Raw genomic sequence first — 25,713 nt, forward strand, 5'->3', positions numbered from 1 at the left:
CACCCTCCCCCCTCACACACACACACACACACCCCGTGGGGCTCCGATGAGGCTCTGAGCAGGGATGAGCCCTTTAAACTAAATGCAAACAGCCCAGCACGGCTGGGTTTCCCCTGACCCCCCACCACGTGGCTCCAATCAAGCTCTCACTCACCAAAAGTGCCTTCTCCAGGGTCATGGCCCGGGAGCATGCTTTGGGAGTAGGGGGAGGCTATTGGCTCCAGCGTTAAGAATAGTTCCTGGGTGGGGGGAAAGCAGATCCCCACTTGCCGCCTGTGCACTGTCCTCCTCCTCCTCCTCCTCTTCATCCTCCAAAAACTCATCCTCCTTGCTCCGTGCTACTTCTCCCTTGCAGGTGTCCACAGACAGTGGTGGGGTAGTGGTGTCATCACCCCCCATAATTGCATGCAGCTCACGGTAGAAGCGGCATGTATGGGGTTGTGACCCAGAGTGCCCGTTTGCCTCCCTAGCTTTTTGGTATGCTTGCCTGAGCTCCTTGATTTTTGTACGACACTGTTCTGTGTCCCTGGAGTAGCCTCTTTCTGTCATGGCCCTGGAAACTTTAGCATATGTTTTTGCATTCTTTTTTTTTGGAACGTAGTTCTGCCATAACAGATTCATCTCCCCAGCGTGCAATGAGATCCAGTACCTCCCGTTCGGACCATGCTGGAGCTCGTCTGCGAATCCGGGACTGTGTGGTCTCTTGAGATGGTGGACTCTGCATGGTCGCCTGGGATGGTGGACTGTGCTGATGGTGACCAAACAGGAAATTCAAAAGTTCCCAGGGCTTTTACTGCCTACCTGGCTAGTGCATCAGAGTTCAGAGTGTTGTCCAGAGCGGTCACAAGGGAGCATTCTGGGATAGCTCCTGGAGGCCAATATTGTCGAATTGTGTCCACAGTACCTGTAACCCGGAACTGCGATCTCGATTTTAGCGCTACTCCACTTGCCGAGGTGGAGTACAGAAATCAGAGTAAAGAGCCCTTTAAATAGAAAAAACTGGTTTGGTTGTGTGGATGGAACAGTTTTATTTCGAGATAACTCAGCTAATTCCAAAATAACCGCGTACTGTAGACCAGGCCTTAGGGCTTATGGGAGGTAGGACCATGATGCAACACTGGGCGGGCCAGCACTCTTCCCACGTGTGAGTACACACACACAGGTGCTAGAGGAGAGCCTGCTCCTCGGCGGCCAGGGCTCATTTCACATCCCTTGACTTGCCATAAGAGCAGGACAGACATGCCAGCTTGGAGATGCTCCTGAAGCTGGTCTGTCCTCTCTGGCATGTCAACTGCTCCCTGGCCATCATCTCACCACAGGAGCTTCTCCATCTCCATCTTCCTTTGTGGAAGATGCCAGAGTTGGTTCACTCTCTGCTGTGACCCAGTGACCCCAGCCGCTCCCCTCTAGCAAACAGAGCTACCAAAACCCTCTGGGCCTTAGGAAACAGCAGGAAACAATTCACATTGCAGGGATACCAAGAGACCAAAGGCTTGATTTCTCTTCCCTTTGGATTCCCCAATCCTCCAAAGTCTTGCAGAAGAGAGGAGAGGGAGAGACGAGCAAGGACAAATCACATCTGCCTTTCCCCTCTTCCCAAGGTGCGGGAGATTGGCGTGTTCAGCTGCACTGCCCCCCCAGCGGGAAAGATCAAGATCAAAGATCAAGGTCACGGCACAAACCTGTCTGTGGATCAACAAACAGGACTAGGCCCATTTCTCTCACCACTACGCAGGACATTAAGAGAGAAGGCAAAAGGACCCAGATATGAAGCCAGTCTGTCCATCTGCATCTCCCGCATTGATGCACAGGGAAGCACAGGCCCTGGGGTGCCCTACCTGTGCAGGGCTGATCAGCTGCAGCGTGGTGAAGCTACCTCTATCAGTGTGTGGGAGAAATGCCCAGCTACCACCAGGGTAAGTACCACAGCCAACCAGTGGGTGAACATATAAGCTGCTTCCTGCAGCAAAGGGGGAGGATGGGGCCAAGCAGATGGGCCAGCGTTGTGCAGAGCCACTCTGTCTGCAGGGCGCTTTGCCAGGGGCCAGAGGTTCTGTGCAGCAGCATCTCCGCAAATATTTGTGCTTAGTTTTATGAGAACAAAGAATATTTTCCTGCTGCTTAAAACTGCGTGTTTTGCTGCCCAAGTCTGCTTCCTCCGCAGACACAGGCCACTTCCCGCTGGGCAAGCTAACAGAACTCCCCCGTCCACGTGGCAAAGGGCCAGGCCAGCCCAATGGGTGCTTGTTAGTGAGTGCTCCTGCCAGCCCCTCGTTTCCACATGTAAAATTTACTGTCACCAGCGCCAGGCGTCCAGCAGTCCTGAGTCAGGCCCCAAACACAGGAGCTTGGCTTAACAAGCAGGAGGTTTTAAAAGGTAAATAACCATTGGGCTCTTTGCCTTCTGGGTGGTGAGCCTTTAGGCTACAGCTGAGACACGTGTTCCAGCTTTTCTCTGCACCAGTGAGGACTGGAAATGTAGCACTTTGTAACACACGCTGAGCTGGTTGTGCGGTCACTGGGCGGCAGGAGCTGCGGAATTTAGAAAAACCACCATCGCGAGACGCGCTACAATCACTAGCGTTGCGACCCTAGACCATGCAGAGCCCCGGCTGTGAGCTGAAGGGCTGTGAGCCGTGGGACTCTTCCCAGACTTGCCTGAGCCCCAGCTCCTCCCAGGACAGCGGAAAAGGGAACAACCGAGACCCCAGTGTAAGGCTGTGAGCTGAGGTCAGCGCCTTTGGGTACACTGCATGGAGGTGAGTTTTGTTTGTCTTGAATGTTCTGCGCACCCCTTTCTTTTACCAAGTGCTCCCCCTGGACATCTCAGCTGTCTGGACCCATCTCAGCCAGAGGCCTGGGAGCTAGTAGCTGTAAGGGAGTGTTTGCGTTCCAGCAGCACATGGCTGTACTTACCTTTAAACCATGGGAGGCTGGGGTGCCCTGGGGAAGGTATTCAGCCAGGGGCAGAATGGGGCTATGGAGGCAGAGCTCGCCAACCTCATGCAAGGAGCTGCACGTGGGAAGGAACAGTCTGAACACACACGCTGCTGGACTCCGAGTCCCTGTCAGTGCTCACAATTACCATGGGCAGGTCAGGGAGGCCTCCTGCCCAGCGAACAGTTGCACTCCTAGGACCAGATCCAGGCTTGCAGGATCCTAGTCCCTGAGAGGGCAGAGGGATCTGTGCTCCACTCAGACCTTGAACAGCCAGACAGACCCAGAACTGCCCTCACACTGCATGATCACTTGCCCGCTGTGTTTCCAGCTTGAACTCTGATGTGGCCTTTGTCCCTTGCCCCAAGGCTGTTCTGTTGCAGGGTTCACCCGAATTGACCTGGGAATTGATGCCCTGAGGCATTTCCCTTTCAGGGTCATCCAGGGGGCTGGGCACTCGCTTTGTATCAGAGCCATGTGGGTTCCCCAGGGTTTTAAACCCAGTTTCTGTAGCTGCTGCCACCTGCTGGTTTTTTGTTGCCTGCAAGGAGGTACAGCTCACTGAGTCAGCGCCCGTGTGTCATGTATCACCCCGAGAACATGATCCTGGGGCGGCTGCGTTATGCTGCCACGAAGGGCAGGTTGGCTACAGCCATGTAAACTGGCCACCTCCATACCTGGGTCCCTGACCACCACGCTGTGATGTGGCAGGTGTAGGATAAAGGAGCACTGAAGGCAAGAACAATTTTTGACAATCTAATGGAAGGAAAACCCTGCACAGAGCAGAACCCTGCTGCAGGGGCATGCAACCAGGGCAGCCAAATCTTTGCATTTGAGGCACCAAATCCTTGGAGGGGGTTGCATAAGAATTGTGCTTGACTTTTTTTTTTTTTTGCGCTTTGACTTTTTGGGTGCGGGGGTAGGGACAGCAAAACTAGCAGCCCTGGGCCTACTCTGCTGACATCCCAGCATGAGGACATTTCCCCACCCCTTCCTAGCCCACCCGCTGAGCTGCAGGACACCCCCCAGCTCCTCTGCTGGATGGAAGATGACTCCAGAAACTATGGCACCTAGGGCAGCTAGGGAAGGGTCTTCTGCTCAACTGCAGGTCTTCCCGCTCTTTTCTCTCAACCCAAGGTCACAGGTTGGGGGAAGGGACATTTGAGACAGAAGAAGGTAGTGGGGGAGGCAACAGATGGGGCAGCTCTTGGGAATGGTCTGACCAGGGACCAAAGGGAGCTGGCAGGGCAGATGGGAACAATTTATACAATAAGTGCCCAGGAAGAGGGGAACTGGCCATGGCAAAGTGGGGGGAGTTTGTATAACATGGCTACCAAGACAAGTCGTGCACTCGTCGCCGCACTGGTCACCTTGTGTGCAGGGAGTGCCCCTCTCTGGACCATTAATGTTGGTTTTCATTGTCCTGGAGCAGTGGGGAAGCTCCAGAAGACTGGAAGAAAGCAAACGTTGTGCCAGTTTTTAAAAAGAGTAAAGGGAATGACCCTGTTTATAGGCCTGTCAGCCTGATGTCTACCCTGGGCAAGATAATGAAGGGATTCGATCAATAAAGAATTAAAGGAGGGTGATGTAATTAGTGCAAATGAAGATGGGTTTATGGAAAATAGATCTTGTCAAACTAACTTGATATCTTTTTATGAAGATATTGCAACTTTGGTTGATAAAGGGAATAATGTTGACATAAGATATTTAGACTTCTGGAAGTCATTTGACTTGGTACCAAACAACATTTTGACTGAAAAACTAGAACAAAATAAAATTAACAGGACATACATTAAATGGATTAAAAACTGGCTAACTGATAGAGAATGGTCATCAAACAGGTGTGTTTCCAGTACGGTCTCTGCAGGGATTGGGTTTTGGCCCTTCACTACTTAACATTTTTATCAATGATCTGGAATAAAACATAAAATCATCGCTGATCACGTTTACAGGTGACATAAAAATTGGGGGAGCAGTAAATAAGGAAGAAGACACGTCAGTGATTCAGAGCGATCTGGATCACTTGATAAACTGGGAAGAAATAAACAATATGCATTTTAATATGTCTAGAGGTAAATGTTTACATCTAGAAACAAAGAATGTAGGCCATCCCTGCAGGATGGGGAGCTCTAGCCAAGGAAGCAGGGATTCTGAAAAAAATGTCGGGGTTGTGGTGGATAATCCGCTGAACATGAGCTCCCAGTGTGACGCTGTGGTCAAAAGAGCCAACGTGCTCCTGGGATGCATAAACAGGGGAAGCTCGAGTAGCAGTAGAGAAATTATTTTACCTCTGTGTTTGGCACTGGTGCCACTGCTGCAGGAATCCTGTCTCCAGTTCTAGTGCCCACGATTCTACAGTGATAAATTGAAGAGGGTTCAGAGAACAGCCACGAGAATGATTAGAGGACTGGAAAACCTGCCTTCTAGTGATAGACTCAAGGAGCCCAATCTATTTCTCTTAACAAAGAGAAGACTAGGGGGTGACTCGATCACAGTCTGTAAGTACCTACGCAGGGCTGGCCCACAAAATTTTGGCACCTCAGGCAGGGAGCTCAAATGACGCCCCCATCCCCCCTCGCTTGGGCCAAAACTTTGAAAGATCTCAATTCTGCCTTCTTCCCGTTCTACTCCTCTCATGGTACTGCTCTGCTACCTACCCCAATAAAGGAGAACTAACAACTTAAAATGCCTTGCTCGGAAACTTTAAGTAACACTTAACTTTCAAATGCCTGGACAGCAAATGTAACTTTTCTTGTCTGCACAGGAAACACCAGTATTTTTATCTGTTTCAATAATCAAAGTGGTGCTTTCCGTGCCTTCTTGGTTGCAAAGATTTGAACTGCTTCCTGAAGGTCCATAGTCTGGGCCAGCTCATGCTCTATTGAGATGGTTGCAAGGCCGACAAGCCTCTCCTGTGTCATTGTGGAGCGTAGATGTGTTTTTATTATCTTCAGCTTGGAGAAGCTGCGTTCTCCACTGGCAACTGTTACAGGAAGTGTTAGAAGTATGCGCAGAGCAACAAAAGCATATGGAAAGAGGGTGGTCATCTTATTTGTGCACATATATTCCAGAACAGCCTTTGGAGTTGATCCTGCTGAAATGTATCTTGAAAGGGCTTTCAGTTCATCACCTAAATCACTAGCATCAATATCGTGCATGTCATCATGTGTCAACACTGTCCCTGCGTTGCTGGTATAGGTCTTCTTCAGGTATAGTGAGGAGTTCTGGAATATCATACAACATCCCAAATATACTGCTGTGTTCCTTGAGCTGCATGAAATGTTCTTCATCTGACTGTATTGCACAATCTAGCACCTGGTTAAAGAATTCAACTTTGAATTGTTGTTTGGGGTCTCTTATGGGATTATCCCGTGCCTTGTAACCAAAATGTCTTCTTCTTTGGTGACTCCTGTATTCTTGAATGGGTGGGAAAATAGCTTCAGCGTGAAGTTCCTCTGCCAACTTCTGTGAACTCTTCAGAACGTTTTGAAATCCCTCATCTGACCAGTAAGACTGTAGGTAGGACTTTGCTTTGTCTAGTTGTTCCATTGCTCCAGCTATATCAAGGTCAGCTCCTTGGAGTCTCTTGCTTACAACATTTATTTCAAACAGTATGTCATGCCACAACACTAAGCACACAGAAATTTGAAGTTATGTATGTTTCTGGTGATTCCATTTTCCTCTGCCACTGTTCTCCCACGAACAGTTCCTGTCATAGCGTTATCCTCCATAATGGCAACTATGGCATCATCGATCTTCCCAATTCGGTGTTTGATAGGTTTTATCACCTCCACTTGACTTTCCCATTGTGTGGCACTCAGTGGTTTCAGTGTCAGAGAGGATGTTCCCAGATGTTGCTTCAAAATTTGCCATCGATGAGTTGATGCAGAAAAAAATACATAGATACTTTGAATTACATTAAAAAATTCAGAAGCCTCACTAGAAGCTGATGCAGCATCACTGACCACCAAGTTCAATGAATGAGAACTGCACGGGACAAAAAAAAGCTCGAAGGTTTAACTCTCGGATCCGTGTCTGCACTCCTCTGTTCTTTCCTCTCATGTTGGCACCATTATCGTAGCCCGGACTTCTCATGTCAGCTATCGCAATTCCCGTATCTTCCGGCTTTTTAAGAAGCACAATTGTCATACCAGCTCCTGTAGTATCATCAACGTCAATAAATTCTAGAAAATGCTCTCTGACCGTCACCATTGCAGGGACATTTTCACTAGGTTCTGTTGTTGTTACAAAACGCACCATTAAAGTGATTTGTTCCGTATGGCTGATGTCAGGGGTGCAATCCAGAATAACAGAGTAATATCGTGCTGACTTCAGATCTGCCACAATCTTCTGTTTGACTTTTGTTGCCAGTAACTGTATGATCTCATTTTGAATTGTTTTTCCAAGGTAGTGGTGTGTGTACATTTCTTGGGAGGTGACTCTTCTTAGATGCTCCTGGAGTACAGCATCAAACTCAGCCATCAGCTCCACAATTTTAAGGAAGTTTCCATTGTTTGGCACATACAGCTGATCTGAAGTGCCATGCAGTGCTAGGTTTTGGGTAGGAAGCGTTCTCACAGCGGCAACGAGCCTTTTCAGAACATTTTGCCAGTAAAGAGACCCTGATGCAATCGTCTCTTGATACTGATCATCTATGGTGACCTTTAACCTTAGTCTCATCTCAAGCTCTTTCCACCTATGGAATGCTCTCTAGTGATTTGCTGCCTTCTCATGGCATGCCAGGTTTCTAGTCAGATTTTTCCAGTCCTTTGTTCCTGTAGAACCCAATGTGGCTGGAACATTAGACTGGAAGAGTTTGCAACAAAAACAGTATGCAGCATTCTGGGGTTTTGAGTATATAAGCCATGGCCTCTCCACTTTGTCACCATTGGGGATTTCACACCAGTAATGTGTTGGATGGAAACTTCTATTTTGGGGAACATGAAGTTTTTCACTTGCTGTGGCCCATGAAGTACAAGGAAGTCCCTCAGCCTACTGCTCAAGTCCACAGTCCTGGATCGTCTAGACTTAAGGAACTAAACTCAGCAGCTGCTGTTTCTTGCGCCTCCACTACACTCTTCTCTGATCTACACTTTTCTTCAGGAATGTGCATGGTTACATCCATTTGAGATGGAGATACGGATGCTGCAGTAGCTGCCAGGTCACCTGCACTCTGACTAACTGGAAGATCAGGCATCTCCTCACCACTCACATCCTCACTGAGGCTGGAAGGCTCATCATGAACATTTGTGTCTATGTATCTCAGGAGAGCTCCTTCCTACTTAGATAGAAAAGCTTCCTTTGCTTTCTTTCTTTTTCTGAATGCTGCCCCAGAGGGGTGTTTTCTTCTTTCACTCATGACTGCTGTTCTGTGCCAGCTATAGTGGCTCCCAACACTCAGTTGAAGGGGACAAATAAGCAGGCTGGTAGCAGGGCCTGAGTGAGGGAAGATACCAGTGTCTTAAGGGCCCAGGGATCAGCGGCCTGGGGGTGGGATATTTAGGAGCGGGGTTCTTGGGAGTGGGTTGCTCAGAGAAGGGATCATGGAGATCCCTGAGGAATGATTTCTGGGAGGGCAGCTGTCTGGGGCGGCTGTGCCCCCAGGGAGGTGGAATACATGCCACATGCATCAGCCCCAAACACACAACTCCTGGGAAACCCCATCCCCATATATCCTCACAGCTCATCGCTCCTCTGCTGTACGGCCTTCACCACAGCCTGCAGCAAACACACCCGTGCCTGCTCCATCCCCTCAGCCACATTCACTGAGCCCCTCACTCCCACCCTCTGCGGCAGCCTCCCTGCAACATTCAGTAAGACTCTCTCAGCCCTCACACATTCAGCTACAACCCCCCCTCTGCTGCATCCCACCCTGCCCATCAGTCGCACTGTGCATAGCAGACTCAGGCTCCCAAGAAACAAATCACCCCGCTCCCTAAACGCTGGCCTGTGCTGACTGCAAAGGAAGCGCTCGCACGTGCTATGCAAAGAGTTGGTTTTATTCACAAGGGCTCTTTGACCTCAGCAGTAATGCAGAAAACGCAAGGGAAATATACAGTCAGGGCTTTGGGGCTTTCTTCATACAGATGGTCAATATTCACAATATTACAGTAATACTAAATTATAAGGGTGATGTAGCTCCACAGAACCATAATTCAAACATTCCCCGGTGTTTACTACAAACCAGCCAGGCCTTCCTGATGCTGGACTCGGTAGTCTATGTACACAGCACCTTCGTCCCTTCTTCAGTTTGAAAGGTATTTCTCCAGCGCCTTCATTACCAATCCTGTCTCCTGAAATGAGAGCAACAGTATGGGTCCCCGCGCTACAGCTGCCAGGTATAACTCACCCAGGGCTACGGGCAGCATGAGTCCCCGGCAGTCCCCTAAGCCCTCTACAGGGGCAGCTGTACAGATGCCACTGCACCCCATGGAGGGTTCCTGTGCCAGCATATCCCAATCCCAGGCAGCACAAGAGCGTTGAGGGGCTGGTCGGGATGTGCCAGGAAAGAAGAGTTTTCACAGATCCATTGGCCCCAACTCACAAATGGGGCAGTGTGACTGTGGCCAGCATTGCAGCCCATAGGCTAGAGATGCAGGGGGGCTGCTCTGCGGATCCAGGCTGGGGGATGGATTCCATCTCCCCAACCCACCCAGATGTCACTGTGACTTGGGCTCCCACGTTAGGAGTGACTTTCACACTGATAGAATATCCTGCCATGACGTGATGGCAGACGCATGGGTCGGATTTCAGAGACAGCTGGCATAGGAAAAGCCTAGAGCTAGGATTGGCCAGGCACGGACTGCCCAGTAACTGACAGGGAGGCCAATCACATCGCACGGGGACTGGGGACAAGGTGAAAACAAACCCAGAGGGAGTTTTTACAATGGTACAGATGTACGTACAGCATTTTGCAAAGCTTGCTGCCTGCCTGCATCTCTGGCTCTCCACCACCAAGCCAGCAATGCCTCCCTGCTGGTCATGAATAGCCAGGACCTACCCAGAGCTTTGCAGTGTCTCTATTATCACTGCTGAGAATACTTCACCTGCCCGTCTAACGTGCCAGTCTAACATGCCCGTCGGATACAAGCCCATTATTTCAACACAGCTTTATGGGAACACAGGAACTGTCGGCTCAGAATGGACATGGGGCCCTGCTAGCCCAGCATCCTGATGGACCAGCACCTTCTCAGGAAGATGCCAGCCCATGGAGTAAGCAAACGTGGGATGATCTGCCCCAGGAACTGCTTCCCTTGAGTCCCCTGGAGTTGGAGGTACCTCAAGCCCTGAAGTAAGTGGATCCCTGCTAAGATGGTTGGGCCCAGACTCTCTCCTGCACTGAGATCCGCCCAGCATAGGAGAGAAAAAAAGGCAACAGGAAGCTGGTTACAGTTCATGGTGCATCTGCACCAGCCCTGACAGAGCAGCTCCTAGGTTGTTCCAGTCTAACTTACCTCACTTGGCCATGGGTCCAAGGGTCTGTCTGCCAGCTGCAGCATACTGGAGTGTGCCAGCACTCCCCTCCTCCTGACACACCCCCTATACCAGGCAGGGAGCAGTTTTAGGAGCTGGATACAGCAGATTTGCTACAGCTGAGAGCTCCCCCCATGGTAAGGCTGGTCAGATCTGGTTGCTTCACAGGCTCTTTATGCCACCAAAGCAACACGAAGGGACCGGAGTGCAGCACAGAACCAGGCACTTGGTTTTTTATGTTCAGTCCTTACTGTTGTAATTCAGGATATTTTCATTATCCACAGAAATGCTCAGGCCTTTTGTGAATCCTGCTACTCTCTTGGCCTCAATGGCATCTTGTGGACTATGTGAAAAAAGGATTAACCAATTTTAAATGTCTGCCTTTCAATTTCACTGAACGAGCCCTTGTTCTTCTATAATGAGGCAGGGTGAATAGCAGCGTGTGATCTCTCTACCAGTCACTTGCTGTTAGCCCCTCTTCCTTGTCCCCTCTCAAGTAAACAGTCCCAATCCTTCCCCTCTCTTGTAGTATGGAAGTTTTTCCATGCCCCTACCATTTGCCTATACATCATTACCACTGTGCATAGGCAGTTCTAAGCCTTCCCTCAAGTGGGTGCCATTTGTGTGACGTTGACAAGGAAGCCCCAGCTTGGGCATCATAGTGTGGAGACTCATTGTGCCGTGTGCAGCGGCTTCCTTACCAGTCGGAGGTAGAACGACATTTCCTGTGAGGCTGTCACTGGCCGTGGAATTGTGTTGCGTGCGTGTTGGGGGTCAGCTAACAGGAGTCTTTGCATTTCAGGGTGCACACAGGGCCACCATACTCCCGCACCCTTATGCCCTGTTACACAAAGTTTTGTGTATGGAATTTCCATAGTTAGATGGATGTGATTTATGTTCACTACTGCCATTCTCCTGCCCTCGGTCACTTACACCCCTACAGTGAGTGTGATTATCCCCTCTCCAGAAGAAATGTCATCAGGCCGATACTGAGGGGGAGGAGCATCAGTTTCATCCTTAGTAGCCTGAGTCTTGTCGCCTTTCCTTATCTCCCATGGCAGAGTTCCAGAGCCTAGGCACTTCCACCAAGGATGCCATGTGCATGGCCCTGGAGAGGCTCCTCTTGGTGCTGTCAGCCAAAGAATCCCTGCAGTGCATAGGAACTGGGGACTATCCCTTTAAATAGGGTGTGAGCCCTCCAGTGGTCCTCACTGTGGTATATGGTTCAAAGGCCACCAGCACCCTGCTAGAGCAGCAGCGGGAGCACAGACCTGGGCCTGGCACATTACACACAGTGAGTAACACCATTATTTGGACCCCACTGGGCCCAGGTGGTTCCTGCACATGACAGTAGCTGTGTGAAGTGCAGAAGACCTATCGACAGGCAGTGAATCGTGCTCCTGTTGAGGGAACTTTCAGTGCCTGCAGTTGGGTGTCCCTGGCCAGTCACGGTGTGTGGCAAGCTGTATGTAATGTGCCAGGCCTCGGTCCACGTACCCTCTGCTGCTCTAGTAACAGTGTGTAGACAAGCCCTTGGTTCCCATTGCATGGGGGGAGAGGCAATGAGAAATAGGATGCTCCCTACAACCACCTACAGAACTAACTCCCATCCCCCATTCATAGGAGGAATGGGGGGCGGGCACACACAAAGGGAGGTATTGAGACTGCGGGGGAGGGGCAGCCAGCTGGGAAGGGGCAATTTAAGCGAATTCGGGCAGGTTAAGTAGAATCCCTCAGTATCACCTTGCAATAACAGGGGGCAGCAGGGACAGTTGGCCACATCCAAGGGAAGTGCTGGGATGAGGCCATAACTATTTGCCAGCAAGAGGCAGAGTGCCGAGAGGGGTAGAAATTCGACCGGGAAGCACGAGAGGCGTGTGAACCCCTCACAGTTATGGAGCCCCTGCAGGCTGCATGAGCCCTGCCCCATGTCACTTGCCAGCGCTCGCAGGCTTGGGGAGGGCAGTGGGAAGGGGAGAACCAGCTCAGCCGGAGAGGGCCAGGGAAGGAGAGGGTACAGGCCGTTCCCAGGTCGTGCAAGAAGCCTGGGTGAGGCCAGGAGCTGACTGAGGGTAGGCCTGGCAGCAGTGTGCACGTGACTAGTTACCTGGCGCCATGGGGTGGAGGTTAAGGCAGCCCTGGTAGCTGGGGTTCACCTGAAAGGAAGAGGCTGAAAGCTGTGCCCAGTGGAGCCAAAGAGTCTCTTGCACTTTGACTTGGGGACTCTGCCACCCCCCCACCCCCCAACCTGGAAGGGGTTGAACGCTCGCAGGGCCTGGGCCAGAGGCTGAGCCCCAGCCATAACCCTTAGGAGCACCGAGGCAGATCTAATGCAGTGCTGGGGCACACCATGAGGGAGCATCCAGGGCTGGCACCTCCACCCCAGGGAGCTAAACGGAAACTAGCCAAGAGTTAAAGAGCTCACTGACCCCTAGGAGGAACTGTGCACTGAATCTGTGCCTGTGCAAACGAAGGCAAAAGAACTGGGAAGGCCAAAATAGGCTGCAGAGAATGCCCTCCAGAAAGCCTGCAAATCCAGAGCCAGCCCTGACATACTGAGCAGAGCAGGAGCTCAACAGTTACAGGAACTGGGAAGTGATGGGCTAATCGCCCCAGCTGTTCACACTGTGCCAGCTGCACCTATTGGAACCCATTGGTCTGAACCAAGGGGGTGAGGCGGTGACAGTCCACTCTTGATCAGACGCACAGCCCTACTCCATGCCAAACATTCCCCCTTGTAAGCAGGGCAAGCGGCCCTGGCTCGCCACTGAGCATTGGCAGTTTGTTCACCTCGCTGGAGCACATGCTCAGACTTGCAGCAGGCAGATCGGATCATTGCTGCAATAGACAGTCAGCGTGGCTCAGCCAGCTCCCTCCTGCTGGCAATCTCCTACATGCACCTGCTGAGTGTGCACCTGGACCTGTTTTATCCATCCAGACAAAGTGCAGCTGCTAGGATCATCTTCCTTCCCCATGGCCATGATCACCTCACACCCCTCATCAAATCCCACCCCCGTCCCCCACCTGTTACTGCACCAGATCTTACCAGAGCTCCACATGACTCCCCTGCCTGCTGACCCTCTCCTGCCATGGGTCAGATCTTCCCCACGCCCTCCACCCACAACCACAGCCTCCGCTGCCCGGTTGCAGCCCCCCACTCTCTTTCCCCCGGCGATAGCAGCCCCCAGCCTCGTGCTCCACATGGCAGTCACAGGGCACAAAAAAAGCCTCCTCCCTCACCCTGAAGTTTTGCTGCCACTGCTCCCCCATCTCCAGAACTTGGTCTCATCAGTCCGTGCTCAAGCTCTGGGCCCTGCAGCATGCAGCCCTCCACCTGGACAGTGCTGGGCGTGGAACCACTGCAGGATGAAATCTGGGAGCTGCTTGCTTCGGGCTCTGGCTCTCAGCTGGCACATCCCCCACTCTCTCACCACAGATACCTCAGCCTGCCCTTGAAAGCCTCGAGCAGAAGCCTCTCCTTCAAGCATTCACGCTGGCCTCCAAGTTCAGAAAAGGTCTAGGAAAAGGTACCTGTGCCAAAGGGCTACACAGGAGCTACACAGGGGAATCCCCCAGATTATGGAGCTGGGCCTTTTCACCCACAATTCCCATAGGCAAATTCCAAAGTATCCTAGAAGGCACTGCTCCCAGGAGCTGTGCTGGGCTGCATGGGATAGGTGCCCAGTGGCCTGTGCACACAATAGCTGGTGTGTGCTGACACCAAGGCTCTCCACCAGCTCATTTGCCACTGGTTCAATTCTCTAGTCCAGACCAGGCCAGAGACCGTTCCTGTGCTCAGCAGCTCCAGCAGAACATGCGTCAGTGCGAGCAGATCACCCAGCTTCAAAGAGTTCCTAGCGCTGATCCACAGCTGCAAGCAGTACCCAGCCTCTGCGGTACCCAGGAGTCTACATCAGCCATGTCTGTCTTCCCCAGCCCCTTCCCAAGAGAACAGCCTCACCTCTCCAGGAGCCCTGAGGGAACTCTGCTGTCTCCCAGGAGACGCAGCGCTGTTCCAGCTCCAAGGCAAGGAGCCCATTGGAGACAACCCCCTACCACAGGCAGCTCTACAGACAGGCAGGGGTGAGGCTGAATGGGATAAGTGCTGTGAAAGGGAGTTCATCTGTTACACAAAAGGAAATGAGCGTGGGAGGAAGAGCAGGTGGTTGATTTAGGGCAGGCCACATCTATGCTAGGAGAAAAGGGGCGCTTTTAACACATTAGCTGGTCGTGGTAAACCTTATGTTGAGCCCCCCGTGGTTGACCCCACCTAGCTCACGAGTTAAAATACAGCATGTCCCGTTTACACGAAGGTTTTAACATGTTACCTGATGCATGCTAAAAACATCCCTTTTCTCCCAGTGAAGGCAAGGCGTTTGCAGGCACAAGAAGCCTTCCCCCAAACCTTGTGCACCCTACAGAAGGGCCAGCTACAGCTGCAGTCCCTATGCTCTTGGAAGTACAAGGATTGCTCCCTAGTTTTGTCCCCTGGGGCATACAGCACCCAAAGGGTCGGAGATGGTGAAGCCCCTTCGTACTGACCCCCGATGGCCAGTGCAGCATGCACAGGGGCATTAAAGGAGGGCTTGAGCCTCTCTGCATTGCCATGTATTTGGGCCAGGGCCAATCAGGCAGTTTGGCCATTAGCAGGATCCAGCACATTGTGAAGGGTGGCTAGCAATCGGTTCAGGTGAGACTATTTCTCAGAGAGACGGACTCAGAGCAACCCAGCAGACCGACCAGCACAAATCAGTAAATTAGCAGCTGGTAGTTTGCATCACTCTTCAGGAAAGAGACAGGACTTTGTTCAGTCTTTGAGCTCCTCATCAAGAGCAACGAGCAGGAGTAAGATGCTACCTAAATGGGGTTGATTAGTCTCTGAATGCATTTGGTTGTGCCACACCACACAGAGCTCCAGTGCAGATAATTTGCCTTAGAATGACCATAGGATTCCCTTTGCTTCCTGCAATGAGAATGTAACCTAATTCTGAGAGAATAAAACTGGGTAAGTCTTTTTACTGTTTTTAATCGGCCAGGCTGTGTGCCTGCACTGCATTCCTGAGTCCAGTAAACCATTGGCTGGCCTGACTAGTATCACTTTGACCTACCAGAATTTTTGTCCCTTTTAAATAATTGTTTGGATTATTTTCACCCACTGTAGTGCAGTGATGGACCCAGAGAAAGAAAGGCAGGTTTCAGAAAGGACCCATTGGGGGTGACAGCTCAGGACCGGGAGCTGGGCAGGGGCAGCAGAACCAGGGGGCTAGTGCCCCCACACCAGAAATACTGAGGGGGGCTGATGCATGTTTCCACCCCCAATGTTTTTTGTCCCAAAATATCTCCTGGAGGCAAGAGTAGGACCCGGAGCAGCTAGAACAGTAGCTGCAGTGCTTGGGATCGGCCCAGCCACCAGGGAGCAGCTGGAACCACCTCGCTTCTCCCCATCTTCCTTCACTTGGCTGGCTATAGTGGCCAAGGTGGCCGGGGCTGGCACACAACGGGGGAGACTCAAGGCACGCCCCCAGCTAGCTGGGAGAGCCACTCATGTGACTTGCCAGCAGCCAGCTTAGCCCCATCCCATCTTCCAGTCATTGCAGCTCCCAGAAGAGACACCCGGCCCAGGAGAGGGGCTGGGGCATGTGTGCCAGCTGCTGAGGAGCTGTGGGGGGAGCACTGGGCACTAGCCATCAAGGAATGATCAGGACACCCGTTCCCAGCCTGGAACCAGCTTCCTTCCCAGGCTGAGTCTCTGTAGCTCCTCTCACTCCACCTCAGCCATTCACAGCGCATTCTGTCCCCCCGGGGCTGGCCGGACAGTTGCCACAAACACAGGCCACTCGGTGTGGAACTGTATGGAGCACGCAGAGAGGCCAGATCTCTCCTACAGCTCCGCCCGCCTGGCATGTCAGTCACTGCTAACCACTCCAGAGGATGCTGAAAGGATCAGCCCTGCGGTGGCAAGGACTAAGTGACTACAGACTTTTCCCTTCTAAAAGCTATGGCTCAGACCACCCCCACTGCTCCATGAGCTGAGGGGACAGAGATCCTGGGCATCTGCCCATGGGCTGTGGAGGGCGAAGAAGCTCCAGCTCCAGCATTTATCCTAGCCACACTGTGCCGGGCCCACTGGCACTCTGCAGGGTCAGTGCCCCACAGGGGTTTGGTGGCAGAGGCATGAGGGACTGGAGCAGGAGCCCAGCTTCTGGTATTAGCATTGCCAAGCCAGAGTTAACACTGCTTCAGCTTTTACTCCCACTGAGCCCTGCCCAAGCTTGGCTCCAATGGAGGTGGCAGGGTCAATAGAGGCGGCAGGGTCAATAGAGGCATAGCCTCCCTTGGGAAACAGGAGTTTCCTTCCCTCTGGATCTCTGGGGTTAGCCTCCTATGTGGGCTCCTTAGCCCAGATGTGAGGGAAACTGTCCCAGCCCAGCCTTGGGGGGCTCCTTGGCCCCCTCCTCTGGCTACCCCGGGGGGGGAGGATGATTTGGCCCTGTGCTGCTCCTCGCTGCACTCTCCTGCAGCCTCTCACTCAGGTCTCTCTCTCTCCACCACATTGCTCAGTAGTCACCTGGTTGTGAAGATCAGATCTTCCTTGGTTCTCATCTATTAGTCTCTCTTGCAAGAGGATTTTCAGGAGCTCTCTGGTAAGCAGCTCTTTCATGTCCTTCAAGACAGCTCGGAGAGTTGGGCTGAAGGCCATTGGGATGGAGTTTGCTGCAGCATCTCCTGGAGACTCCAGAAGCAGGGAGGCCGCAATGCTCTTCTTCCCCATGAAATGACCTGAAATGACATTGGGCACGTGTATTAGAACAGGGAATGGGCAAGATGGTTGCGGGGGCGGGGAAGATTTCAAGCTCTGGCAGAGGGACTGGATGCAAAAGTGTCACAGCTCCCTAGCGCCAAGCAGCCTTTGAAATCTGCAATATAGCAGTGGCTGCTGTGGCACTGGAATTTTTCAGAAGCAAGATACTGTAGCAGAAACCCACCTCTAGCTGAAGGAGGCGGAACTGAGGGGGAGCTAGCAAAAGAACATGACAATGGCCACATGCTTTGTTCCTCTTGAAATCCTAGAAACTCTGGGTGACAACTATCCAGAGTTGTCACAGTAAGTAGCAGAAATAACCACAAGTTTTGCTTTCAAGACCAGTAACTATGGATGTTTGAAGGGAGCTTTCCCTAGGGGCCAGAGATCCATCGCTGCATGGGTCTTATGCCTTCCATGGAAGCAGCTGCTGCTGGCCCCATCAGAGACTGGAGACCAGGCTAGAGGGCCCCCTATCTGAGCCAGAGTGATGATTCCCAGAGCCCTAAAAACATCTTGGCAGCTCACCTTTAATAACCACCCAACTAACAACCTACGAGCTAGCTTAGCTGTTCAGAGAAAGGCAGCCAAGACGACACTTGTGCAGACGAGACAGAGTGCAGGGGTGCGGGGGGTTGAGGGCTCTGGCTGGGGGTGTGGGCTCTGGCATGGAGCCAGAAAGGAGTTCAGGGTGCAGGAGGGGGCTACAGGCTGGGGTAGCGGGGGCAGGGATGCATGCGGGGGGGTGTTGCGGGCTCTAGGATGATGCTCTGGGCTGGGATCGAGGGGGTTGGAGAGCAGGAGGGGGATTGGGGCTGGGGCAGGGGCACGGGGAGTGGCTCAGAGGTGCAGAGTCTGGGCAGCGCTTACCTCAAGCAGCTCCCAGAAACAGTGACATGTCCCCACTCCAGCTCCTATGCAGAGGTGTGGCCAGGTGGCTCTGCTGCGCACCGCCCCTGAAGCTCCCATTGGTCACGGTTCCTGGCCAATGGGAGCTGCAGGGGCAGCGTGTGAAGCAGAGCCCCAGGTTGCCCCAGTGTGTAGAAGCTGGAGCCAGGGGGAAGAGGGGGAGGGCATGCTGTTGCTTCTGGGAGCCGTGCAGAGTAGCCCCCCAACCCTGCTCCCTGGCTAGAGCGGGGCCAGACCCCAGTGGGAACTTGAGGGCCTGATTAAAATGGCTGGTGGGCCAGATGCAGCCCATGGGCCATAGTTTGCCCACCTCTGTTTTATAGCCATCAGTGCTAACTACCTGATTGTGCATGCAAATCAGTAGTTAGAAATTTAAGGGCTATAAGTTGCATGGACAGTGCACTTGCAAAATCATAGCCTGTTTTCCCAGTCAGGCTCACCCTGAGCTGTAACCGGACCCAGTGCACAGTGTGACTAGGAGAGCAGTGGGACACCAGCCCCCAGGTGTTCTGTAGCATATGCTTGGAGTCAGGCTCTCCAAGCAGCAGACCCTTCAGGATCTAGCCCTCAATGAGTTCCCATAAACACTCACAGACCTGGTCTACACCTAGAACTTCGGTTGGCCTCGCTCAGGGCTGTGAAAAACGTCACGCTCTCTGCAACATGGCCAACGGAAGAATTCTTCCCTCCACCCAGGTTCCGAGGGGATGGATTAACGGTCACTGCAGGAAGTGGCGGCACTCCAGTGGCGTAGCTGCCGTAGCACTTGCAGTGAAGATGTACCCTCGGAGTCCAACGAGTAACAAAGGGGGCTGAACTTGAGCTGCCAGAAATAAATCCTGCAATGACCCTGGCACAATGGCTGTAAGTTGCAAACTACAGATGATAAACACAACCCACAACAAATCCCAGCCCAGCCCCAGGGCAGCTCAGTACAGGGATATGAAAGTCAAATCTTGTGCCAGGGTATCTGCTCCAGGCCTCTCCCAGAGGCAGCCATGCACTGGCCTACAGACTCCTTGGCCAGCACCTGTAGTCTCATTCAGACTCATCCATGTGGACCCCCGCTTGCAAGCTGCCCCTGGGATCCACCGCCATGGCTACCACTAGCCCCCCTGCCAGTGACAGGCTGCTTCCCAGCCTGGCTCTCAGCCCTTCGGACACAGCTCTTAAGCTCCCCAGCCTTTTGATTCAAGACTGGGTGGTTTTCTGAGATGTGCTCTAGAGATTATTGTAGAGCAAGTCTCTGGCCTGTGCTGTGCAGGAGGTCAGGCAAAATAATCAGAACGGTCCCTTCTGGCCTTGGAATCTGAGTCACCAGAGGGCCAGTGCCTCTCCGCCCGGTGCCTCTCCAGCCCAGCCTCTGCTGGAAGCAAGGAGGAGTTTGCAGGTTTCCAGGCCGCGATAAGTCAGAGGAGTGTCTCATTGGCACCGTCCTCTCTGCTGCTTCCCCACAGGTTCTGCCCAGAACGGACCCACATGTCTGCCCTGGGGGTTGGTCATAGCTTGATGGGAAGGGCTGTTCCTGCCTAGCAGATTCATCACCCTAGTGGATAACAAGCATTTCATAAACCCCTTCAGGGCACAAACAGCACAGGGGCAGGGGCAGATCCTTAGTGCTCAGCACCGGGGCCCTCTTCATTCTGAGCCTGTTATTACAAGGCCCCACAAATGGGAGCTTGAATAGCCAGTGCATGCTGTGCCAGTGGTTAACGCCATGGGGGCTTCCGGCAGCAGATTCTGATTCCACAACATATGGTTGTGTGCTGGGCTTCCCTGGGGGATCCGGGCCTGGTCTATAACAGGGAGACAAAGGTGCTGAGACATCTCTCAGGGGGCTTGAAAACCTGGGCAGGGAGCACGAGCAGGGGAAAGCGCTGCAGTTCTCATTTGGGGAGGGCTCCTGCAGGCTGCACACAGCCTTTCCGGCTCCCCCCTCCCTGGCTTCAGACAGGCAAGGAGGAAGAGGGGCAGCCTATAAGCCCTTCACACCTCCCATGGCAAGAGACCGGCTGAGGGGAAGCAGCCCCAGGGCACAGACTGAGGAGTCAGACCACACTTGGGTCTGGGTTCGTAAGGGAATTTGTTCCTTTTCTGGAAGCCTCTGCTCTGGGCATGGAGCGATCTGTCCCTCTCCCTCTGCCGGCTGGGAAAGGAGCCCTCTGGTGGCAGAGCAGCAGCAGCGCAGAGGGGACACATTCTGGATTCATTGCTGCCTGGCGAGTGGATTCTCTCGTGCTACCAACCTGCCCCCAACTAGCAGGGTCCCCGGCACACAGTGCCCAGGGTTACAGTAGCTGCATCCTTAACTAGGATGAGCATTGCCCTGGGACGGAGCCGGCATTGCCATTCTGAGATAGGGACGTCGTTTGGGGGTTCGCTCCACAGCAAGCCACACCGAGGGGGGTTACTGGAGGGCAACTCCAGCAACTAGTTGAGCTGGTTCTCCAGGGGCTCCCTTGCTTCTCTCCTAGCCAAGCAGATTAAAGTGACCCCTCAGCTCTGTCCTCCAGCCCCATTCTCGGCTTCTCGTCTGCGGGAAGCTTCACAGCAGTTTTCTCCCACACACCCACCTTTTCGCTTGCTCACTCCCCTTCAGGCAGCACTATTCAGACAAGTTTCACAGTGGTACCCAAGGTGCCAGACTAGATTTTGAACATGCAGATGAGTAGCTGAGAAATAGATTTGGTTTCCTCTATCTCAGAGCAGTGCCAATCTGGAAGGTATTTCTGCTTTCTCTCTGCTTTGCCTTAAAATAATGGACAGGCGCTCTGCTTTGCATTTTACAATACCAATATTTTATTACATGCAATTAGTTCTGGCCATTTCAGTCCCAGGATATTAGAGAGACAAGGTGCGGGAGGTAATATCTTTTATTGGACCAACTTCAGTTGGTGAGAGAGACAAGCTTCCAAACCATGCAGAGCTCTTCCTCGGTCTGGGAAAGGTTTGCTCAGATATCCTGGGATGAACACCGCTACAACACTGGTACCTTTCCCAGACCCAAAGAAGAGCTCTGTGTAGCACAATAGCTTGTCTCTCACCAACAGAAGTTGGTCCATAAAAGATATTCCCCCCACCACCACCTTGTCTCTCTAATATCCGATTGCATCTGACATTCTGAAATCCTCAGTCTAATCTCCCAGTATTTGGCTCAGTGTAGACCTTGGTGCCTCCACAGCACAATACTAAACACGAGGCAGAATCTGCCAGAGGAATTTGCTGCCTGTGTCTGAGATTGTGGGTGCCATCTCTCTGCTATAGAGATTTGGAACAATCCACCTTGCCATGCACCCACAAAAGGGACAATCAGCTAATAGTAGCTAGGGAATATTGTCCAGGCACCAGAATCATTCTGGTTGATCAAGGACAGTTGTTCTGCTGATCATCTATCTATGTTCCCACCCTTCCCCTCTGGGATTATGTTTTGGACATTTCATTGGTTGAATGTGTTGTCACTCCACTGGGGGCAGGTGTGTGGATGGAGTTCTGTGGAGGTGGTCTCTCCCATTTAGGATGTGTCTATACTGCAAAAATGGTACATTGGTAACTTGGGTTAAAACAGCAGGGAAGACACAAACTTGGCTTTTAATTTGGGTTAGCAGCACAAGTGAAACTCTAAAAGAGTAGGTTTCAGAGTAGCAGCCGTGTTCATCTGTATTCGCAAAAAGAAAAGGAGTAAATTGTTAGTCTCTAAGGTGCCACAAGTACTCCTTTTCCTTTTTCTAAAAGAGCATTTACATTGCATCTGGGAGCGAGTCCCCCAGCTCAAGCAGACAGACTCCTGCTAGTGGGGCTCCAGCTAGTGTGCTAAGAATAGCCGTGTGGATAGGGTGGCTCTGACAGCTGCTCATGCTAGCCCCCAAGCTCGGACACAGGGGGTCAGGTGGGCTTGAGAGCCCAAGCTGCCACCCAGAGACCTGAAGTCCAAACCTCTTCTTGCAGGCTAGACAAACCCTCAGATCAGTCGAGTGCCACAACCTGCTCCTGTATCTGAATTAAGATTAATAGCACCGCTGTTACTTTTCCAGTTTGCCCCAGGGACTCTCACAAGTTATTACCCCCGAGACTGTGACTGGCCAGCATTTTCAGCACTACGTGTGCAACAAGGCAGTGCGCGCCAGTGCTCTGGAGCTGCCAGCACAGCGTGTTGGGGCAGCCCATGCTGGGCAATGGAAGGGCGTGGGCATTGTGCGGTGACGGACAGGCGGCATCTGCCCACTTCTCCTCCTGACTTGTGCCCACCTCTTGCTCTCCAGCCCAGCTCCAGAAACCTCAGGAGCCTTCTCTCAATCCTGCCTTTCACTCTTCTCCACCCCCACATCACACAGAGGAGGATGCGAAGGAGAGGCTACTTCTGACCTGCACAAAATAGGCTCCAAATGGCTGGGTCTCTTATTTTTGGATCTCTTTTGGGGGGGAGGGGGGGATTTTAATGGTGTAGATGACTTCAGGGGAGGGCTAATCCTATGCTTTTAAAATGTGCGTCTGTTTTGAGGAGCTGAGAGTGTTTGAAATGTCTCCCTATTGCAGGAGGCACAATGGCCCCTGGCTAAGCCCTGCCCCATGCTCCTTTCTCCCCCCCTTCCTCACCCACTCTCCTGTTCTCTTGCTTTAGGTTTCTTCTGGCTGTTGATTTCTGGCCGCAGAGGTACTCAGACATTTCTGCAGGTAAATGCGCCAATTCCTGGCAGCCCTCCCTGGCACCAGGGGTCCCCGACAAGCTGCAGCGAGTAGTTTGGCAGAACCTCGTTGGGCCTTGGCCCATTTGCCCTTGGAGTTCTCCAGGCCAGAGAGTCCCTGGCCCAGAAGTGCGGGTTCCTTTGCTGGGAAGGCACTGCAGCGAATTAACCTCAGCTAGGACCCCGCCAGCCCATGCAAAGCAAAGCACGCCCCATCACCCAGCCGAAGGGCAGGCGTAGACACGGTGTGGACTGAGCCCTGTCGCGGAGGTCGGCTCACCTGCTGCTCGACTCTGCCTCCGAGGGGTGCCAGCTCCCAGCCCCCACAGCCAAGTCCCTCGCACTGCTCCTGCCAGCGGCACTCCGGAGAGTCTCCGAAGCGGCTCTGGTATGTTGGCGTGCGCCCCACCTTGGCGTGTTACCCAGGGCCCCACCACAAGACGCTTTGCCCAGGTGCGCTCTCCGGAGACAGGAATGGAGCCCTGCCCCGCAGGCCGGCCCTCCTCGGGGCAGCTCTCAGCCGCTCTTCCCACCCAGCCCAGCCTTGTTCCTGGGCAGCTCCAGTCCCCTGTCCCGCCCAGCACCGGGGCTGGAGCCATGGGGGTCCCCCGCTGGGGCTGGGCTGCTCACCTGCCCCCGCCCAAGGCTCTCCCTCATTGCCTGTCCGGCCACACCGGCGCGGGGTTCGCCGCAGACAAGCTCGCCCCGGTCCCGGCCCGCTGGCTCTGGGGGTCCGCTGACACCCTCCACCCCTCGGCCCGGCTCCCCTCTCCCCCGGGCTCGGACTAGGGGTGGCTTCGCCCGATGGCCGGCCTGCAACCGGGAGGGGAGCGGGGCCGTCTGCCCCCGGAACCCCCGGGCTGCTCTGCCCGACCCCGCCGGGATCCGGGAAAGCCCCTTCGATCGCCCAAGCCGCGGGCGGCTTCCCAGGGGCGCCCCGCCGGGAGGCGCCGGCGCGGGCGGGGAGCGGCGCCCGGGCGGGGCAGCGGACGGTACCTGTGGCCCAGAGGTTGCCGCGGGGGTTGACTTTGATCCTGGCCGCTCGGTCCGGCGGCTCGGCGAAGTCCGGCCGGTCGGCGGGGGCGGCCGAGAGGAAGGAGAGGAGCAGCAGGCAGCCCAGGAGCCGGCTGGCGGGCAGCGCGCCCATGGCTCCCCGCCGGGCTCCGGGGGAAGCGGCGGCGGCGACTCGTGCTCCGGGCTAGTCGCCTCTGGCTTCCCGGGCTGCTCCATTTAAAGCCTCCCACCGCGGGGCGGAGACTGGCCGGGAGCAGCCGCAGCCCTCGCCTTGCGCACGGCGACGGCGGCGGCGGCGGGGGGCGCCCAACCCCACCCCTGCCCGGGCCACGCCTAGGGCCGGGAGCGGGACTGGAGGGGGTGACTCAGCGCCCAGCTGCCTGCCCCTGGCCCGGAGGATCCCGCCACGTGTTCCGGCCAACCCGGGCCAGGGGGCCCTTCAGCCAAAGAACCTGCGCCCACACAGTGGTGCTGGAACAATGTGTAGGGTTGGGTGCTGGGAGCTGTTGAACCAAACTGTAAACTCTGTAGCTGATGGAAATGGAAACCACTTCAAGCCAGGGGGTGCGGCTGCACCCCCAGTACCCTTAGTTCTAACACCTATGGGCCCAGGGCACCTTCTGTGCAGCGCCCCAAACAGGACACACAGGGAAGTCGGGGTGCAGATCCTGCTGCCCCTGGCAGCGGCACACGGCCAGGCCCTCCAAGCAGTAGGCTTCACTCCCACACAAAGCTCAGGCCGGGTTTTATCAAACACAAACTGGCTCGCCAAAAAGAGCCCCCCAGGGTCTGCCCCAAAGCACCCTGCAGTCTGTGGAAAATGTCCCACCATGGGCAGAGGTGCTTCAGAGATCTGGGCTGGAATGGCATCCTGCTCCCCCAGTGCCCTGCAACCCCTCACTGACAAACTAGGCATCCAGCTGGAGGAACAGACAGCTCAGGGGGCAGCAGAGCCGGGGAGCTGTCCATAGATCCTCTGGAGGTGCAAAAGCACAACTGGAAAATGTTTGAGTCCTTTACATGTCAAATCCCCCCCTCCCCCCCTGCTGCCCATTTCTGGCTCTCACCCTGCCAGCATGGCCAGGTTGTTTCCTTCTCTCTTCAGGGAGTCATGGGATCATGGTCAGGGCCCACCCGTTTCCCCGGGAACTTGAATAAGAGGTTCTCCAAAGCATGAGCCTTGGCACCCAGCAGGACAGGCTCTCAGCGAGTTTTCCCAGTGAATTGCCACCTATGTTGGGTGACTTTGATGAGGAAGGAGCAGCCCCTCCTGTGCTGTGAAATGCTCTGAGCTCAGACACGTAGAGGCTGAGGAGCGCCCCCCACCCCATTACACAAGGTACTGTCCCCTATTCTTAACCATCACCCCTCCAGTTCTGGGCAACACTCTGGAACCATTCCCCCATCGCCATCCCTGGTAAGCGGGTGGGATTGGTGCAACAGAGATCGGGGACAGGCAGTATTCTCAAACTAGTAAACCGGATGGCAGCTTTAGAAGACTGCGCAGAGCTGGTGGTGGGACTGGCAGTAGATGTTGAGGAACCTTTCAAAGGCATGAGATGGGGCTTGCTTTACTTTCCCCAGATTACATTTAGACTTGTCCCTAGATTCTGTTCCTGTGCAGAGGGCTTCAGCTTTGGTATATGCAAATGGCATTTCATCAGTACCATTTGCCTTAGGCCAGGAGACTTGGCAGGGCTCAGCTATGTCCCCTATTGAGTCAGTGGATGGCTCTGGGCTGCTGGTACCAGCAGTATCCTGATATCTCTGGGATCAGAGTGGGTGACTGCTACCCACAGGCTCTCCCTGGGCCCTCCTGGTCAAGATGGGAAGCCTAGAAGGGCACTATCGTTCTCAGCTGCAGCAGGAGGACACGGGGCTCTGGCCAGCAGGTAG

The 25,713-nt window shown here is 53.8% G+C and overlaps 1 protein-coding gene across 1 annotated transcript; it reads right to left on the reverse strand.

Moving 5' to 3' along the window:
• Window positions 1–8,936: 8,936 nt before the first annotated feature.
• NMB (neuromedin B) lies at window positions 8,937–24,025 on the reverse strand. The gene is made up of 3 exons (XM_074965957.1): window positions 23,800–24,025; window positions 16,979–17,190; window positions 8,937–9,230 (listed from the first exon to the last, which is right to left on the reverse strand). The coding sequence occupies exons 1-3, from the start codon at window positions 23,948–23,950 to the stop codon at window positions 9,183–9,185; spliced, it is 411 nt and encodes a 136-aa protein (XP_074822058.1). The 5' UTR covers window positions 23,951–24,025; the 3' UTR covers window positions 8,937–9,182.
• Between the last annotated feature and the right edge of the window lie 1,688 nt (window positions 24,026–25,713).

This window comes from Natator depressus, chromosome 10 (genome assembly GCF_965152275.1).
Source record: "Natator depressus isolate rNatDep1 chromosome 10, rNatDep2.hap1, whole genome shotgun sequence".
NCBI classification, from domain to species: domain Eukaryota; kingdom Metazoa; phylum Chordata; order Testudines; family Cheloniidae; genus Natator; species Natator depressus.

Coding starts and splice junctions, on each gene's coding strand:
- NMB (XM_074965957.1), bottom strand. CDS start 23,950: ATGGGCGCGCTGCCCGCCAGCCGGCTCCTGGGCTGCCTGCTGCTCCTC. Junction 17,191..23,799: donor CGGCAACCTCTGGGCCACAG/GTACCGTCCGCT, acceptor ATGTCATTTCAG/GTCATTTCATGGGGAAGAAG. Junction 9,231..16,978: donor GATCTGATCTTCACAACCAG/GTGACTACTGAG, acceptor CTCTCATTTCAG/GAGACAGGATTGGTAATGAA.